The 21,636-nt window shown below is 35.7% G+C and overlaps 1 protein-coding gene across 1 annotated transcript; it reads left to right on the plus strand.

The window, feature by feature from the left end:
- Positions 1-15,445: 15,445 nt before the first annotated feature.
- Positions 15,446-19,378, plus strand: LOC143606958 (serine/threonine-protein kinase PBL35-like). Its single transcript, XM_077082565.1, has 6 exons — positions 15,446-15,822; positions 15,968-16,260; positions 18,131-18,266; positions 18,341-18,474; positions 18,562-18,685; positions 18,816-19,378. The coding sequence occupies exons 1-6, from the start codon at positions 15,690-15,692 to the stop codon at positions 19,259-19,261; spliced, it is 1,266 nt and encodes a 421-aa protein (XP_076938680.1). The 5' UTR covers positions 15,446-15,689; the 3' UTR covers positions 19,262-19,378.
- The last annotated feature ends 2,258 nt before the right edge of the window (positions 19,379-21,636 follow it).

Consider the following 21,636-nt stretch of genomic DNA (forward strand, 5'->3'; position numbering starts at 1 on the left):
GAATTTGTCGAGTTTGAAAGATTACTTTTTAGGTAACAAATCATAGATATGGTTTAAAAACTAATTTTATTTTACTTAATATAACTTTATTTGATTTAGAGTAAAGTGTCATTTTCGTCCTTGTGATTTGACAAACAATATGAATTTAGTTTGAAAAGTTTATTTTTTGCATATGTACCCTTCGCATTTCCTAGTTCTTGCCAATTACATCCAAATCACTAACCCCGTTAAATTTAATCGTTAAGTCAGGGTAGATATGCCTTTTCACTATTTCTTTATTATAATACTTATTTGTAAGGTCCCGTTACTGGTACTTCATATTTGGACGTTGGATTTACTCATTAATATAGTTCTAATAATCAGAGTTAACAAAAAAACATTCGCGGAATAATAAAACTTTCATAAAACGTTACATAACTTGTCTTAAACAAACATATTTGTCTTTTAAAATAAACAAAACATTAAACATAAACTGAAAAACGTCTCGAGTCTTCCAATGCCAGCCTCTTATTCAATGCCACGTGTTCCCCTCAAGCGAGCTGTCTCATCCTCCTCACCGGCGTGCATACTAAAAGTCAGCTACGCTGAGTGAGTTCTAGTTAATCACATAACATACAATACATACATACTTACATACTTTCATTCATACTTTCATACTTTTATCTCATTCTTACTTACCTTCATTTCTGGTGTAAACTACTGGCCCTATTTAGATTATTAATAGTTAATATTTTATTCCCAACCCTAATGTACATGGTCCTTAATTATTTTTTATTTTTTATATCTTATAGAATATTTTATTTATTAAATCCTAAGGTATGGGTCTTTTGATTAGTTTAATATTTTATTTTCTATTCAGTCTTTTCTTTATCGAGTTCACGTCCCTCCTTGTATATTGTCATGTGTTTAAGTATATTCATATTAGACGTATGTGTGTATGTATAGGACACACGGGTTATCCTATACTTGCGGACCTCCAAGTGTAATCTTACGCGTATATATAACGAGTTTTTCTTTACACATACACGTACTTTCGGGCTTTCAACGAGATCGATTACAAATTAATCGGATCACTTTGTAATGTACTCGAGTAGCTGCTCAAATTCGCCGAACTATAAATGATCGAGGGTAAGGAGTGTAATAGGAGTCAGGTTGTAATCGGGCTTGGCTAGACTTTGGGCCTGTGTTGAATAAAAAGCCCAACCCCTCCTTGTCTTAATCAAACCATCAGGCCGTCCTTATTCATCTACTGTCTATTTTTTTGTTCTTATCACAGCCGCTCCAAGTAATAAAAAGCCCAACCTCTCCAGGTCGATTATATCTATGTAATCAAGTTTGATTGTAAGCGAGTATGTATATATGTGAATCCAGATTGTAATAGAGTTTGGTGTATGCGAATTCAATGTAATCGGGTTCCATGTTATCGAATTTAATGTAATAAATTTTTTTGTAATTGTAATCGAGTATCATGCTTCTAATCGACGGGTTTGTATGCGATTTTCAGTGTAATTGATAGGCTTGTATTCGAGTGTTTGCTGAAATAGCATTCAGTGTATGCGAATTGTTTATATATCAACTGTATGCGAGTTGTGTATGTACTCGATGCCCGTAAGAGGTCGATTACAAGGTAATCGACTTTCAGATTTTTATGCGATCTGTGGGTGTATATATTTTAATGTGTGAGGGTTTTATTTGTATATATTGTAATCGAATTTCGTTTAATCGAGTTTACTGTAATCGAATTAACTTGTATTCGAGTTCCGTTGTGACCGAGTTTCATGTATGCCGCTTGGGGTATTGTGAGCGATCAGTTTAAGCGAGTTGAATGTTTAATAGGATCAAGTTCTTCATGTAATCGATGGTATTGTAACTGACCATGGGGTATGTATGCGAGTGTGTGTATATTTTGTATTGTATGCGAACAGGGATGAAGTGGAAAAACTGTTGGTTCTTGGTCTTGTTTGGGTAGATGGGTTTTAGACAATCATAAGGGTCATGGGCTGGGTCATGAGACCCGTTAATCGTTTTCGTTCCAATCTTGCAGCCCTTAGTAGGATATTGTCCAATCCCGAAAACGTTCCCATGGCCATTTGGATAAAACGTGACCCAGAAATTCATAAAGTTTGGACCTTTAAACTTTAAACGTTCCAAAACTAGATCTTAGGGTTTCTTTTAAACGAGCCGTTTCCATCTTTGGGTTCGTTTCTTTCATTTTTAACATCAAGTTCGTTACTTTAAGGTTCATTTATACCCGGTCTATTCCCGGTTTAAGTTTCAAGATTAATCGTTTATAAAAATGAAATATTTAGGATCAAGAACATACCTTTTTGTCTTCATTTGGTTTCGGCTAGCTTGTTTATGAACCTTAAACCTTGGATCTATCTTGTATAAGGAAGATCTATTACTAATCATGTACGATCTCGCTTATCCTTCCTTTCTTTCTTTAGGCCATTTATAGTAACGTGTATGTGTGTGTTCTTAAGTGTGTGTAGAGATTATGGAAGATGGAATAAGAGTTAGGGTTTTAGAATGGTTTAAGGGAATATTTATATCCTTTAAAGCCCATGGACCTAAAGCCCATTACTCTTTAATCCTTTTTAATTATCCAAGTCCATCATCCTTCTTTATTTAATACTAATTAATTGTTTAACATACGACAATTTAACGCAACTCTTTTTATTTAATATTAGAATATTTAGGATGTTACAAGTCTTCCCTCCTTAAAGAGGTTTCGCCCCCGAAACCTAACTACTACTTAAACATATTAGGGTAAAACTTGCGCATATCATCCTCAGTTTCCCAAGTGGCATCTGATCCCTTGCGATACTTCTATATCACTTTCACTAATGGTATAACCTTGTGACGAAGTTGCTTCTCCTTGCGATCAACAATCTCTATCGGTTGCTCAATGTAGTTCAGTTGTTCATCAACCTCGATGTCCATCAGTGGCACGTGAGACGTGTCATCAGCTAGACATTTTCTCAGATGAGAAACATGGAAGGTTGAATGAATCCCTTCTAACTCATCGGGCAAATCCAGCTACGCTACTTTGCCCACACGATCTAAGATCTTAAAAAGTCCAATGTACCTTGGACTCAATTTTCCTCTTTTCCTAAAACGGATAATCCATTTCCAAGGCGAGACCTTGAGCATCACATTGTCACCAACATTAAACTCAATCGGTCGTCTCCGCTTATCAACATACGACTTTTGTCTATCTTGGGCAGATTTCATTCTGGCCTTAATCTGATCGAACTTTGAAGACGTTTCTTGAACAACTTCTAAGCTTCCCATTTCTTTTTGACAAATCTCTCCCCAACACACGGGAGTTCTACATTGTGTACCATAAAGCATCTCAAATGGTGGCATACCAATACTTGAATGGTAACTGTTGTTATAGGAGAACTCTGCCAGATGCAGGTGATTAACCCAAATTCCACCAAAATCTAAAACACAAGCACGTAGCATATCCTCAAGGGTTTGGATCGTCCTTTCAGACTGCCCATATGTTTGAGGATGATACGCCGTACTAATGTTTAAACTCATGCCCATGGCTTCATGGAACTTTTTCCAAAACCTCGAAGTAAACCGAGTATCTCTATCTGACACGATCGATAACGGCACTACGTGCTTAGCCACAACCTCTTTAATGAACAAGCTTGCCACGTTTCTGACGAGATAGCCTCATATAGGCAGAAAGTGAGCACTCTTGGTCAAATTGTCCACAATCACCCAGATGGTATCATGTTGCTTAGCTGTACGAGTTAGCTTAGATATGAAATCCATGGTAATGTGTTCCCATTTCCATTCAGGTATCTCAAGTGGTTGCATTTTTCCATAAGGCTTCTGATGTTCGGCTTTGACTTGTAAACAAGTTAATTTCTTACTAACGTAATTCACTACATCGTTCTTCATCCCTGGACACCAATAGTCTCTTTTCAAATCTTGATACATCTTTGTAGCTCCAGGATGAATCGAGTATCTTGACTTATGAGCTTCATCTAAGATTCGACCTCTAAGATCACCATGGCGTGGGATCCACATACGGTCAAACCTAGTCTTAACACCATGAGTGTTTTCCATCAACTCATCTTGATGGCCGTAAATTCTTTCTTTTTTCACTAACTTCTCGTCTACTAACACCTCTTACTGTACTTTGATGATTTCTTCAAAAAGACTTGAATTCATAATCAGCTGGTATGACTTTACTGTTACAATGACTTCCTCATTCTTACAACTTAACGCGTCGGCAACCACATTAGCTTTACCAGGATAGTATTTAATGTCGCAGTCATAATCTTTAATCAACTCCATCCATCTTCTCTGTCTCATGTTTAATTCCTTCTGTTCGAAGAAGTACTTTAAACTTTTATGATCTGTGTAGATGGTACACTTAGTACCATACAGATAATATCTCAATATCTTAAGAGCATGCACTACTGCTGCTAGCTCTAAGTCATGCGTCGGATAAGTACTCTCATGGACTTTCAACTGTCTAGACGCGTATGCTATCACTTTACCTCGTTGCATCAACACGCAACCTAACCCACGACACGAAGCATCAATACAAACAACCAAATCCTCGTCACCATCCGGTAAGGCAAGGATTGGAGCTTGCGTGAGTCTCTTCTTTAATTCCTCAAAATCTTCTTCTTGGAACTTTCCCCAACTGAATACTACCGACTTTCGGGTCATACCGGTCAACAGTGAGGCTATCTTGGAGAAACCTTCAATGAATCTCCAAAGTAGTCGGCTAACCCTAAGAAGCTTCGTATATCAGTCGGATTCTGTGGAGTCTTCCAGTTCGTTATCGCTTCAATCTTAACGGGGTCCACGGTCTTCCCTTCAGGATTTATCACGTTACCTAGAAATTGCACTTCTCTTAACCAGAATGCGCATTTCGAAAACTTAGCATACAACTTCTCTTCCTTCAGAGTCTCCAATACCTCTCTCAGATGCTCAACATGATCAGACTCACTCTTTGAATAAATCAATATGTCGTCGATGAAAACGATAACTGACTTATCCAACATCGGCCGACAAACCCTATTCATCATGTCCATAAATGCTGCGGGAGCATTCGTTAGACTGAATGACATTACGAGAAACTCGTAGTGTCCATATCGCGTACGAAACGCTGTCTTATGGATGTCTGCCTCTTTCACTTTTAGCTGATGATAGCCTGATCTTAGATCTATTCGTGAGAACCAAGTTGAACTTTGCAGTTGGTCAAACAGATCATCGATCCTTGGCAAAGGATATCTATTCTTTAACGTAAGTTTGTTCAACTCGCGATAGTCTATGCACATTCTCATGCTTCCGTCCTTCTTCTTCAAGAATAACACTGGCGCGCCCCACGGGGAAACACTTGGTCTAATAAAACCCTTGTCGAGGAGTTCCTACAGTTGGGACATTAATTGTTTCATCTCGAACGGCGCTAAACGGTAAGGCGCTTTCGCGACGGGTTGGGTTCCTGGTACTTAGTTTATCTGGAATTCTATCTCTCGCTCCGGTGGCAACCCCAGAAGATCCTCAGGGAATACTTCTGGGTAGTCGCGCACGATAGGAACATCTTTCGATTCTTTCATCTCGGCCGTAGCGTTGACAACGTACACCATGTAGGTACCGCACCCTCGCCTTAACAATTCCTCGGCTTTTATCATCGAAATGACATTAAGCCCAAAACTTTCCTTATCACCATAGGCCATCACCGCACTACCATCCAAGGACTTTAACCTTATCATTCTACTCTTACACACTATCTGAGCCTCATACTCAGACAACCAATCCATTCCCAAAATCACATCGAACCCTCTCAAGGTCATAACATACAAAGTAACAGGGAACTCATGTCCCTCTAACTCTATCTTACAATCTTTAACCATTTTCATTATTTTAACTGAAGTGTCACTGGCGGTTTATACTACAAAGGTTTCAGGCACTCGGCAACATTTCATTTTAGCTAATTTACTAAATGGCGTGGCTACAAAACTTTTGTTCGCACCCGAATCAAACAATACAGAAGCGGAAATACTGTTTACTAGAAACGTTCCTGTTATGACATCTGGAATCTGCTTGGCTTGTTCTTGAGTCAGCATGTAAGCTATGGTCTTTGGCCTTGTTAGTTCAACATCTTTCTTCCCGCTTCCTCCAGCTTCAGTACACTCTCTGGCCATGTGGCCCGTCTTGCCACACCGAAAACATGCCGGCTTCTCACTACATTTATGAGCATAGTGCCCCACCTTTCCGCACTTATAGCAGGCGTTCGACTCTACCCTACACTCTCCTCCACGCCCCTTTTCACATTTATAACAAACATCTAATACCTTACCCCACTTGCACTCACCACCGTGCATTTTTCCACACGTCTTGCATTATCTCTTCTCCCACACTTTCTGCTACTTATCCCTTGAGTTCCACAACTGAGTACCGGGTCATTTAACAGGAGCGACCCACTTCTTATATTTCCTCTCTTCTCCCATGACAACATCATCTGCAGCCAGATCCTCATAAACCATCTTTGTGAGTTCGACAGCAGAGTCAAAAGTAGCAGGTTTATTCGTCCTGACTAGTATGCGGACTTTCTGGGGAAATCCCCTCACATAGCACTTGATTCTCTTAGCCTCAGTGTTGACCATATCGGGTACCAACCTAGACATTCGGTTGAACTCGGTGGTGTTTCACGATGTGTCATCGTCCCAGATTTCAAGTTCAGGAACTTCATCTCCACCCTTTCAACTTCGGCGTTAGCACAGAATTTCTTCATAACCAGTTCCTCCAGATCCTCCCACCTCATGGCCTTGATTTCCTCTTGACTCTTCCTCTGCTCAATTGATTCCCACCAATACATCGCCTCATCACCAAACGATTGGGTGGCATAACCGACAGCTTGATCGGGACGGCACTCTCTAATGCGGATAACCTTGTCCGTAGTGGTTATCCATTGAAGAGTAGCGATTGCGTCTCCCAGACCAATCAGCTTTGGCGGGTCGCATCCCTTGAATGACTTATAGTTGCACTCACCTCGGCCTCTTTTCCTGTCATCGGCCTTCACAGACTTTACCCCACTCGAGGCTTCCCTCTCTCTTTCCTCATTTCTCCTACCATCACCACCTGCCCCTTCGGCAGTTTTTTCACGGCTTCAAGCAGTTCCTTCAGGAGTCAGGTTCTTCACAGCAGTGGCTACAGCTTGAACAATAGCTGCTTGAATTGCGGGATCCAGTTGAACCCCTTCATTATTGTTTGGGTTTCCTCCAGCTGCGCTTCCTTCATCTCCAGTGTTGGAAGCTGTCTCTACCGAAGGTTGTCGGGCATGACGAGGCCTGCCACGACGTCCAGTGCGACCTCCAGCCCTCACAATTCCTCCAGCTCCCACATTTCCTCCCGTTCCAGCCATCGTATTCTAAAAGGGAAAACACAAACGTCATCACTCAAGGAACTATTTAGTACAAGGATAGTATGACAGTGGCCAGTTGTGATTAGCTGATCATGTTACTTTCCGTGTCCTATACACTTCCTTTATGAGTCTATTTGTGCTGATTCTAATCTTAAACAGTTAATCAATCAAACAATCAAGAAATCCTATCCACATCAATCAAGATAACATTAACATTTATTATTTAACCTTACACTTTACCTTTACTGAGCTTGCTGAGTGACACATGGAATTTCTAATCATCAGAGTTAATAAAAAAACATTCGTTGAATAATAAAACTTTCATAAAACGTTAAATAACTTGTCTTAAACAAACATCTTTGTCTTTTAAAATAAACAAAACATTAAACTTAAACTGATAAACGTCTCGAGTCTTCCGATGCCAGCCTCTTATTCAATGCCAAGTGTTCCCCTCAAGCGAGCTATCTCATCCTACTCACTTGCGTGCATACTAAAAGTCAGCTACACTGAGTGAGTTCTAGTTAATCACATAACATACAATACATACATACTTACATACTTTCATTCATAATTTCATACTTTTATCTCATTCTTACTTACCTTCATTTCTTACGTTATAAAGAGCATTTCGCCCTATAACCTTCGCATATATTATTAGGGTATGCAACCCTTTAACCTTCGCATATACTAGTAGGGTATGCAACCCTTTATCCTTCGCATATATTAGTAGGGTATGCAACCCTTTATCATTCGCATATATTATTAGGGTATGCAACCCTTTATCCTTAATTATCATCCTAATTATTACATTCATTCATAACATACATACATATCGTACCATCATTTACATAACATTACAACTTGACAATGCGTGCAATATCCGAAGATCGTTCACGTACGGACATGTAATCATTCATATTGGCATACATTTATCACTTAGGATAAATGTATTAACAAACATATCGAGTATGCACATAGCCCCGAAAAACATAACAAGGAAGTGGGGCTAGAAACTCATTTGGATCCTGTTTCTTTCTCCGTTAATAGTTATTCCTTTCTTTAGTTGAGCTCGGCTAACTGTATATAAGTTACACATGTCAATACTTGTCCTATTTGCGTTTCTAAAATAGAAAGTCTGGTGTAAAATATTGGCCATGTTTAGATTATTAATACTTAATATTTTATTCCCAACCCTAATGTACAGGGTCCTTAATTATTTATTATTTTTTCTATCTTATAGAATATTTTATTTATTAAATCCTAAGGTATGGGTCTTTTGATTAGTTTAATATTTTATTTTCTATTCAGTCTTTTCTTTATCGAGTTCACGTCCTTCCTTGTATACTGTCATGTGTTTAAGTATATTCATATTTAGACGTATGTGTGTATGTATAGGACACACAGGTTATCCTATACTTGCGGACCTCCAAGTGTAATCTTACGGGTATATATAACGAGTATTTCTTTACACATACACGTACTTTTGGGCTTTCAACGAGATCGATTACAAAGTAATCGGATCACTTTGTAATGTACTCGAGTAGCTGCTCAAATTCGCCGAACTATAAATGATCGAGGGTAAGGAGTGTAATAGGACTCGGGTTGTAATCGGGCTTGGCTAGACTTTGGGACTGTGTTGAATAAAAAGCCCAACCCCTCCTTGTCTTAATCAAACCATCAGGCCGTCCTTATTCATCTACTGTCTATTTTTTTGTTCTTATCACAGTCGCTCCAAGTAATAAAAAGCCCAACCCCTCCAGGTCTATTATATCTATGTAATCAAGTTTGATTGTAAGCGAGTATGTATATATGTGAATCCAGATTGTAATACAGTTTGGTGTATGCAAATTCAGTGTAATCGGGTTCCTTGTTATCGAATTTAATGTAATCGATTTTTTTGTAATTGTAATCGAGTATCATGCTTCTAATAGACGGGTTTGTATGCGATTTTCAGTGTAATTGATAGGCTTGTATTCGAGTGTTTGCTGAATTCGCATTCAGTGTATGCGAACTATTTATATATCAATTGTATGCGAGTTGTGTATGTAATCGATGCCTGTAATAGGTTGATATATTGTATTGTATGCGAGTTTTAATTGTATACATTGTAATTAATTCTGTGTAATCGAGTTTATTGTAATCGAATTAACTTGTATTCGAGTTCCGTTGTGACCGGGTTTCATGTATGCGGCTTGGGGTATTGTGAGCTATCAGTGTAAGCGAGTTGAATGTTCAATTGGATCTAGTTCTTCATGTATTCGATGGTATTGTAACTGACCATGGGGTATGCATGCGAGTGTGTGTATATTGTGTATTGTATGCGAACAGGGATGAAGTGGAACAACTGTTGGTTCTTGGTCTTGTTTGGGCAGATGGGTTTTAGACAATCATAAGGGTCATGGGTTGGGTCTTTAGACCCGTTAATCGTTTTCATTCCAATCTTGCAGCCCTTAGTAGGATATTGTCCAATCCCGCAAACGTTCCCATGGCCATTTGGATAAAACGTGACCCGGAAATTCATAAAGTTTGGACCTTTAAACTTTAAACGTTCCAAAACTAGATCTTAGGGTTTCTTTTAAACGAGCCGTTTCCATCTTTGGGTTCGTTTCTTTCATTTTTAACATCAAGTTCATTACTTTAAGGTTCATTTATACCCGGTCTATTCCCGGTTTAAGTTTCAAGATTAACCGTTTATAAAAATGAAATATTTAGGATCAAGAAGATACCTTTTTGTCTTCATTTGGTTTCGGCTTGCTTGTTTATGAACCTTAAACCTTGGATCTATCTTGTATAAGGAAGATCTATTAATAATCATGTACGATCTCGCTTATCCTTCCTTTCTTTCTTTAGGCCATTTATAGTAAGGTGTATGTGTGTTTTCTTAAGTGTGTGTAGAGATTATGGAAGATGGAATAAGAGTTAGGGTTTTAGAATGGTTTAAGGGAATATTTATATCCTTTAAAGCCCATTGACCTAAAGCCCATTACTCTTTAATCCTTTTTAGTTATCCAAGTCCATCATCCTTCTTTATTTAATACTAATTAATTATTTAACACACGAAAATTTAACGCAACTCTCTTTATTTAATATTAGAATATTTAGGATGTTACATTATTTTAGTGAACTGTGGTTTCCGTTCCTCCGGTTTGTCTAAATCTGCAGTTTTAGTCCAATAGTTTCAAATCTGTAATTTTCTTCCCTATGGTTTCATTTTCACTTGCAATTAAACTTGAATTCCCTAATCTCGGTAAGTCTGGTCGTTAAACTCATTAGTGTGTCCTTCACGTGAGGGGCAATTTTATTCTTTCTTTATTCCTTTTTCCCCAAATACACCCCAGCCCCTCATGTGAGGGGGCTTGTGAATTAAGACTGAGGTTTATTTGGGGAGAAAATCAACAAAACTGGTTGTCGCGTGAGAGCACACAAATGGGTTAAGGACTAAACTTAACGAGGTTAATAAATTCGGGTTTATATGCAAGTGAAATGAAATTACAAGGACAAAAATTAAAAACTTGAAACTATTGGACTAAAACCGCAGATTCAGACATACCACAAGGACAAAAACCACAGTTAACTGAAATAAGTATTATAATAAAGAAATAGTGAAAAGACATGTCTATCCTTGACTTAACGATTAAATTTAACGAGGTTAGTGATTTTGATGTACTTGGCAAGAACTGAGAAATATGGAGGGTCCATATGCAAAAAAGAAAAAGAAAAAAAAACTTTTTGGACTAAATTCACATTATTTGCCAAACCACAAGGACGAAAATGGCACTTTACTCATTTGTGAATAAATGTTTTTTATGCATTTGATCTGAATTCACGGGTATGGATCTCATAAAACCCATATGGCCCTTAAATGGGTTATAACATCTCATTAAATTAAAAATTAATCTCACCAAATATTTGATATGAAAATCATATAAAATTTGGGTATATAACAATTAATAACCGATTTGTTTTTCTAAAATAAATATTATTTATAATTAAGAAACAATTTTATATTAAAAAAAATAAGTGGGGTATGTGTCTCACCAAACCCAGATAACTTTTAAACGGGTTATAAAATCTCATTTATTTGTGAAATTTTTTCATCATCAAACCCTAAGTATACTATTAACATCCTTATTTGTGAAATTGGGATACAAATAAAAGCTAATTCATTTATGAAATTCTTTCAATTATAAAACCCTAAGTATTCTGTTTACTTTTACTTATACTTTAAATATTATTATATTTATATGATATATGTGATACTATTATGCATTTTTAGTAAGTATTTGACCTACATGACAATAACATAATGAAAGGCTTGTATTATTATTATTATTATTATTATTATTATTATTATTAAACCTCCCAAATATATTTAAGAGGTTATTATATAAACTTATTATTTTTATAACTTATGGTTATGCATCTTAAATATATATTAACGAAACTTTTAAAATCTCTCTAGTTATTCTCTACATTCCCTCATGTCGTCAGGTTGTTTTATTTATAAATAAAGGTTTCTTATGCATTTGACCCCAATTCACGGGTATGAGTCTCACAAAACCCATATGGCCCTTAAATGAGTTATAATATCTCATTAAATTAAAAATTAATCTCACCAAATATTTGATATGGAAATCTTATAAAATATGGATATACAGACAATTAATAATCGATTTTCTTTTCTAAAAAAGATATTATTTATAATTAAGAAATAATTTCGTAGTAAAAAAAATAAGCGAGGTATGTTTCTCAGCAAACCCAGATAGCTTTTAAACGGGTTATAAAATCTCATTTATTTGTGAAATTATTTTATCATTAAACCCTAAGTATACTATTAATATTCTTGCAATAAATAAAATTAAAACCAAAAATATATATATTAAAAGTGAAAAATGTAAACCATGCCCTATAATACGGAGGATAAAAACTAGCATTATAATAATATATATTCACACTTTAAAAGCCATGATGCGTTGTTGGACCTTCAAAGAACCTTATTATATATGCCTCCTTTTAAAATCGAAATAGCTTTTAAACTTTAGCATGTTATTTTCAACAAGAGCATCTGGTATATAATGATGAATAATTACCAAACAGTTTTCCTTACAAAATTTTTTTGAGGCATTAAATCTATAAGAAAATAAGTAATAATTTTGTTTAAAATCATATTTAATCTTCTTTGAAATCGACCTCTCGTGCACATGTAGCTTATATATTTCACCGTATATTTGTACTAGGATTTCTATCGTCTGTTACGTTCGACAATCCCCTTATCGTTCATTGTGCTATCTTGATGGGTAACACTTACTTCTTGTGCTTTAGTTTTGGGACATGACATTCAACAAATACTTACATTAGATTTATAAACAACGGTCATGGGTGAATATCCGTTGGTAATCTATTGACAAAAACAGTATACAAGGACGTCCTCTGTCAGTGATTGAGTTGTCCATGATCCTTTGGTGAAATATTGCCACAACTATCTGAATTTGGACAATGTGTGTAATTCATGCGTGATAGTTCCGGTGGTAAACCATTCATTGTTAGCCGTTCGATGTTATTGTCACAACTATATGACCTTGGACAGTGTTAGAAATCCACAGGTGATACCCCCGTTGATGATCCCTTGACGACCTCTTTACTCACGTCCTTCCCACGAACCTTCACAAGCATTTACTACTTTCATTGAGTGCCACGACTTTATGTCCACGACCTCAACATTCGTATCAGATCACCACATGGGCATTGATATATGGAGAGTTGCTTTAGCGTTAAATTTCACCTCATTTAATGTTAGTCATAGATGTGTACAAGTATGTATGATTGATTACAACTTGCTAGAGTCGTCCATGAGAACTGTTAAGGTTTTTGGGCTTAAGGTGAGAAAAATTTGTGCCTTAAGTAAAATGATTTTCTTAATTGGTTTTAAATAATCAATTTTTAAAATAGGCTTATTCAGTTTTGATTTGGGTTGTGCAATTTTATTTATTTATTTTTATAAAAATGGGCTTAAATGAATTAGGTAATTGAGTTTAAATGTTAAAATAAACATATATATTTTTAAATATATATAATTAAAAAAAAAACTTTAGGGTATGCTGAAGTGATTGCACCGGGATCCGTCACCCTCCCCGCCTACCCCTCAAATCGGGCACTGCTACTTGCATAAATTTTCGTTTTTATTCTGCTATCACCGCCACCTTCATCACCACTATGGCTATCACTTCTACCCGAAACCCAAAACCCAAAACCCAACTCGAGAATACCCGAATCGAGAAAGGCTAACACAAACCCGAACCGAAGTAATTCGGGTTGGTTCTTGAGTCTGAATTCTAGGATTCGGGTCAACCCGAAAAAACTTTAGTTTTAAAAACATATATATTTTTATGTATTATAGACTATGTTGATATCAGAATTTAGTCCAAATGAACTGTTCTCATTCCATCTATTATGAATTGATTGTTTATTGTTTGTTAATGTTTAAAATTTATGACTAAAACGTATTATAATCCAACACCCTAATCCCAACATATTGAAGACGATTATGTCGGTCTTATTATTATGGTTGAACTTTGTTAAAATATTACTCTTTTTAGGATGTTTTATCCGTTTATTTTGTTTTGTTATTGGTTTATTTATATAATGAGTAAAAGAATATGTTACAAATTTAATAATATAGTTTTTTTCCCCTAAAATACTCAAAACCCGATTAACCCAATCCGAAAAAACGCGAAACCCGAAGAAACCATGAGAGATTTGGGTTGGGTTTCGAGTATGGAATTAAAACTTTGAAACCCGAAGAACCCGACCCGAAAAACTAACCCCCTAATCACTACTCTCCCACCACCACCACTGTCGCCACCACTGACCACCTCCACGACAGACAACCACTACCATCGATGCCACCCACCATCACCGACGCTACCCATCACTGCCAGCCACCACCACCACCGGCACACACCCACCACCACCTCGCCATCACCATTACCACCGCCCGCCACACTGCGTGTCACCACCAACTACTATCACCTACTGCCACCACCCACCACCACCATCCACCGCCATCACCAAAATCCACCACTACCCCCACTCACCACTAATTTTATTTTATTAAATTGTTTTTTCCTATCTTCGAAACAATACAAAGTAGTGATTTATTTCCTTCCCACATGAAAATCAAACAAGACAATGAAATAGTAATGATCCATTTCATTATCTCATCCATTCCATTTTCAAATATATTCCATCACCAATATATGCTTTATAATATTTCTAGAGGCTATAGAGTGCTAAACTTAGCAAATGTGAGCCTTATTTGTTAAAGGTAAAAGCGTGACAACTTTGTTCCCAAATGTAACCTGAGTATGATGTAGAATTTGAATAGGGTAATAATGTCTTCTTTTAATATCATCCTTCACTGCCTCATCTTAGAGAGGGAGATGAATTTGAAAACATTTGTAACAATCATCAATTATTAAAAAGGCTACTTGAGCTTTTCTTGCCTAATTTTGCTAATCATGAAGAAAGGAGGTGAATTCACATATATACCATTCATGACCATATTTGGAATTTTTACGACCATATTTGTCGATAAATCAAGTACTGATTTTGCAAACGTTTTGGACATGTCGATGGTGACTTCGTAACCAACTTGATAGTTCATTCATCCATAGTCATGTGATTAAATTCATTCATATATTTTTTTTTAAAATGTTTGGGTTATCTAAAGTGACTAATGAAACAATAATGAAAACTTAGCCAAGGGTAATTAACTTTTCTTTAAAATCACCCAAAAACTGTCCCACACAGCCTCCTTTTGGTAATTAGAGAGAGAAAGGCCTCCCCACAGAAAAGAAAAGAAAAAAAAAGTGGTGGGCAAAAAAGTTGTTTTTGTACACAATGTTGATGATGGCCAATCTTTTAGTTTTACTCAACCAACACCAACAACAAACATAGAATCCTTCATGTTCTCTATTTCTTTCTCTCTCTCTCTCTCTCTCTCTCTCTCTCTCTCATCAACCAACTAAGTTAAAAGACACCCCACATACACACAACTTGTTAATACAATACCATTCAAGACTAATTTCTTGAATTTGAAAACACCCACATGAAGAAACACCAAAAAATCCTTCCTTTTCTTCTTATTATTTCAAGATTTCTTCAACTATAAACACCCAACAAGATTAAGGTTAACCGAATACATCCTTTTAATTTCTCATATGATTTCAAGATTTCTTGAATCATGAACACCCACATGACAAAACATTAATTCCAACAACTTTATTAATCAGTCATGGAGATCAAGAAGTGCGGGTGTTGGTCGGTTTTAAGGCGCAGTGTCAGCAGTGGTTCTTGTAAATCCTCAGTTGAATCAAAAACAAACTCACTCACTTCTTTTCCAAGATCCAATCTTGTTTATGATGCAGGTAATTTCTTGTTTTTGTCTAATTTTATATAAAAAAAGTTACCACCTTTATAGTATTTTATTGTTAATAACTTAATATGAATATATGTTCAGTTACTGATTTATATCTATATAAATAATTGGATCGGTTTATTGTTCTTGCTTAGTTACAGAGACCCGGTACTTGAATGCTAGCAACCGGGAGATGTGTGCTCCTAACGAACCACATAACTCGTCTGATCCGAACCCGAATCATCTTCTTCAGTTCAGTTTTCATGAGCTGAAATCGGCAACGGGGAATTTCAGACCGGATAGCATATTGGGTGAAGGCGGATTCGGGTTCGTGTTTAAAGGGTGGATTGATGAAAATGGCACGGGACCAGCTAAGCCCGGGTCCGGTATCACGGTAGCAGTCAAGAGCTTGAAGCCTGATGGTCTTCAAGGCCATAGAGAATGGGTGGTTAGTATATGGTGGAATATTTTTTTAAGAGAGATATTAAATTTTTATAATCTCAATTTTGATTCATTGGCCGTCACTAGGGCTGTCACTTTTACCCGAAACCCGACCCGAAAAAACCCGTACCTGAACCCGAACTAACCCGACTCGAAAAACCCGAACCCGAGAAAAGACTAACCCGAACCCGAACCGAAGTAATTCGGGTTGGTTCTTGGGTTTGATTTAGAAGATTTGGGTCAACCCGAAAAACCCGAATAAACTTTTAGTTTTGAAATTAAATATATTTTTATGTATAATAGGTTAAGTCTTAGTCACTAAAGGTTATCATAATCTAACTCTAATAGATTGTTGTCATTCTAACTATTCTGGATCGATTGGTTATTAAAAATTTATGAATTCCGTTTATTACTAATAGCAACCATAATTGAACAACTAAATCGCGCCCGATTGAATACGGTTATGGTTCGAGTAAGTTTTACTCTTCTTTTGAATTGTTTTATCAAGTTAGGTTAATTTATTATTTGATTATATGTGTTATAAGCAAAGAAGAATATTTTGTTTTAATTTTAACATTATAGTTTTTAAAAAAATTTGGTTTTGTGTTTTTTTAGGATACACGAAACCCGATTAACCCGACCCGAAAAAACCCAAACCCGAATTACCCGAACCCGAAAAACCCGTGAGAGATTTGGGTCGGGTTTCGGGTCAAGATTTAAAACTTTGAAATCCGAATAACCCGACCCGAAAAACCCGAAACTCGAAAAACAAACCCGAAGAACACCCCTAGCCGTCACTAAGCCAACTTAAGTAACTTAAGTAATATTCTAGGACAATTGCAACTTTTTTAATATATGTTTTTTAGAGAAATTTTGTGGAGGAAAATAAGTTGAAAGTTAAGGTTGTACGTCCCTGATATATTTCTTAAGTTGGGTTTAACACAAGCTAATGAGTTAAGGTTGGAATAATTAAAATTCAATATCCCTTTTTAACATTGGTTATTTTATATTCTCTTGTTGTCAAATGGGTTTTCTTTATCTATAGACTATAACAGACTAACAGTGACATATGTGTCTTGGAGTTGAGTCATTTATTTAAGATACAAGATATACATTGTCGCCAGAGAAGTTGCAAAAAAAATTTCGTTTTAAGTGCTTAAAAAAATAATCCATTTCTTGAATAAGAAAATGTATATTGTTTTGTGTAAATAGCACAACTCATTATTGCATGTTAGTACTGACATTGAATGCATAATGCATTAAGTGAATGAAACATGACTGCAAAATGGTTTTGCCTTTTTTTTAACCTTATTATTAAAGATGCCTGGGAATGAGACTATTGATTCTCATGTATTGGTCGGGTTTCTGGTAAAATCCGTTAATGCTAGGGGTGTGTAAATAGTACCGGGTATCGGTACCGAAACGAGCATTTCGGTACCGGTACCAAGCTTTTAAGAAAATTGGGATCGGCACCATTCTGGTATTTACCAAATCTTTGTCTGCGATACCGGTACCAATATGAAGTTTATAAGGAATTCGGGATCGGTACCAGTATGATACCGAGCTCATCCCTAATTAATTAATGCATACGCTTGCTTGGTACAGTTTATAAATGCATTGATGGGCTGAACCTTGCAAGACATTAAAGTTGGACAACACTGTTAATAATAGTATAATACCATGAAAATACCAGGATTCTAAAATTATTGCATTCATGGATTGTAAACTGTACATTACAAAACATTAACTTTCTAAGATTTATAGTCTTGGAAATATTGCCACAATATTTTTGTGGTTTATGGTACAACTCATTAACGCATAAGAATCATAGGTACACATTAGTTATTTTGGACCTTTTTTCTTGGTGGTAAATGCAGGCAGAGGTTGATTTTCTTGGGCAACTTCATCATCCTAATCTTGTTAAGCTCATTGGATATTGCATTGAAGACGACCAACGGCTACTCGTTTATGAGTTCATGACTCGTGGAAGCCTCGAAAACCATCTATTTAGAAGTAAGATTTCATGATCGCTTTTCCAACAGAAATGATATGTTTGATCATAATGAACATTGCTTAATGTTTTGAAGGAACCATACCACTACCATGGTCTAACCGGATAAAAATAGCAACTGGTGCAGCCAAAGGGCTAGCGTTTCTTCATGGAGGAAACGAGCCTATCATTTATCGAGATTTCAAGACCTCGAATATCTTGCTTGATACAGTAAGCGGATTTAATAAATTGTAATAGTTCTTAAGTGAAGTTTGAGTTTATGTGACACAAAACTCATTTTCAATTTTTTATTTGTAGGAGTATAATGCAAAGCTTTCGGATTTCGGTCTAGCAAAAGCAGGACCACAAGGGGATAAGACTCATGTCTCTACTAGGGTCGTTGGAACATACGGATATGCCGCTCCGGAATACGTGATGACAGGTACACCATTAGTTATGCATGACGTACAAGTGTTAACACGATTGCCTGATATATGACACAACATCATATAAGTCATGTCCCTCGTATAAAACACATACGTTTTAAGGATAAGTATTTTGGTGTTTGACAGGGCATTTGACAACTAAGAGCGATGTTTATAGCTTTGGAGTTGTACTTCTAGAGATCTTGACAGGTCGGAGATCGATGGACAAAAAACGCCCAAGTGGAGAACAAAACCTTGTTATGTGGGCCCGCCCATGTTTAGCCGACAAGAGAAAAGTGTATCAACTAGTCGATCCTAGGCTGGAGTTAAACTACTCTGTGAAAGGTGTCCAAAAAGTCGCTCAGATAGCATACAATTGTTTGAGCCGAGACTCAAAAGCCCGACCCTCGATGGATGAAGTTGTTAAAGCCTTGAGCCCACTGCATGACTTAAATGACTTCGCCATTCTATCATATCATGCTCGTATGTCACAACAAGGTAGGCGCAGAAAGAAACAATCCGAAGGGAGTAAAAATGTTACTCTGAATCAACCCAAACGGTTTATCGAGTCTTCAAGGAGCTCGGTTAGATAGCAGAGTAAATAGATAATGTATGTTTTATTATTTTCAGAAAATCTTTGTTCGAATTTAAATATGTTTGTGGTGTATTTTGGGGATGCTAAATATTTAACAAAAAAATATTTATGTCTAATAGGTGATGAACACTCGTTTTATAACATTGTAATGATATACACTCAGTATGAGGCCGTCCCACTCAGTGGTCTATTGCAGGCCCACTGACCTTAAATGTTTTGTTTAGAATACTCATGCACAAATGAACCTATGATTGATGTTTTACCTGGTTGACTGGTTCCTTAATTAATAATTATAATTTATAAACTTATCAAGTTTATTAAAATCAAAATTTTAAAATTCCAGTTACGTGTGTACATCGTTAAAATAATATGACATTCTTGTGCTTGGTCTAACACAAGAGGGCACGATGATGCACATGACATGCATGACCTCTGGTTTTATATTATCTTTAAGTATGACACGATCAATCATCCACATCAAATTCATGCATGCTTCTCAGATACTAGTGACTTGAATCGCTAAATCAAAGGTATGTATGCTCGTGCTTATAAGAGGCATGTAATTGCATGCCGAAGGAAGAAACCGAAACTAGAAATTATTTTGATATGATTTTTAAAACAAACGTTGATTGTAACTAAAAACAAAACTTATAATGAACCTTTTACCATTAAAACCAGGGTGCGCTAAACGTACCCCCCTCTCATCCATTTTTACTAAACATACATCCATACTTCAAGTTTTATATTAATATAATTTAGACCTTTTTGTTGTTTCTTTTGTCATTTTGTTATCTTTTATTATCATTATTATTTTTATAAAAGCATTTTTTTCTATTTTTATTTAACAATTTTTTTTTATTTACTTTTTTATGTATATTTAAAAACCTTTAATAAAAACATATTTTTTCTTACTTAGAAAAATGTTTTTATTCTTATATGAAAACGTCGTTTTTCTTGTTTTAAAAAAATGTTTTTTCTATATTTGTTTTAATTTTTTTGGAGAGCGTTTTTTTTTTAAATAAGAGATAGTTTATATTTTTTATAAAAAATATAAAAAGGTTATATAACATACAACTAGATAAAAAAATTGACTCTTTTCTCAGATAACATTAATCTCATGTATCCAAACCTAACAAATAAAATCAAATTGTTTTGAATACATTTTATAAAAAAAAAACTAGCTAGAGAAGACATACAATACTTTTTAATACATGTAAAAATTATAAACAAACTTTTGATAAGATCTTAAAGAAATAAAATAATAAAACCAATAACAAAGATATATAAAAACTGTAAAACAAAAATGAAAAAATTGAAGAGTTTTTTATTTGATATTTTGAGAGAATTATAAAATAAAATGAGAGGAACTAACATGTCAATTACAAATGTTAAAGGGAAATGAAAGTTCGGGGGGTGTATGGATAGCAAGGGAGAGGGATACGTTTAGCCTGGCCCTAAAAGGAAATTGGCTTTAAATTACACTATAATATATACATTTACTAAATTGCTAAATCCAGATCTTCCGCAATCCATTTAAGAACTTGATTTAGGTTAGAGTTTAACAAAGTTTAAAGCTATGCGATATATGCCTAAGATTTTACTCGACGAAAATTCTAATGATGATTTATTGGTGATCATAGAGCTTCAACCATTTTTTTTCAAACCTTCTAAATATACACTTATCATTCCTCAAACTCAATATACACTCATCTAACTTGTTTATGTATATAGCATATAAACTATTTATAACCTTTAAGATTAGGTTTACCTTAATGTTCACTACTCTACAATGGAGTATTTATGTCATTCATTTTCAAATTCTTTTGTCAGTGAGAAGGAGAGAGGGACTTGGAGATTTGGATGATTTCTAATTGAGAGTAATACTTTTGTACTAAGACATAGACTCGTTTTTGCAACTCCACCAGACTACCAATGACCATGAGGTGTTTAATGTCATCAACAATTATATAAAAGATGGGAGATTGAGATGGTATGGACATGTGAAGAGAAGATAGGTAACAGCGCCGGTTAGAGTAGTGGAAACCTTCAATGTAGAAGGAAAGAGGGGTAGAGGCATACCCAAATTGACATGGGATGAGCGGATTAGACAGGATTTGCTAGAGTTATACCTCTCTAAAACATTTAGTTTAGATAAGATGAAATGTCACCCCAAAAATAAAAGATAGAAAACGGGGTATGAAGTTACTCACGTTCAAGTATAAAACTTGATCGGTAAAAGATGAATAACCGGATGGATGAAGTTTAACGAGCAAGGCCTAAATGACAATAAAATCTTGGACTTAGAATGGTTGTCTTGAAGATCTTTAAATAAAATAATTGTTGCAAAAAGTAAACAATTAAAGTTCAAGGTTT

This window comes from Bidens hawaiensis, unplaced genomic scaffold (assembly GCF_021521415.1).
Source record: "Bidens hawaiensis isolate Kalapana, Puna unplaced genomic scaffold, B.hawaiensis_p1.1 tig00078572_1, whole genome shotgun sequence".
In the NCBI taxonomy this organism is placed as follows: Eukaryota; Viridiplantae; Streptophyta; class Magnoliopsida; order Asterales; family Asteraceae; genus Bidens; species Bidens hawaiensis.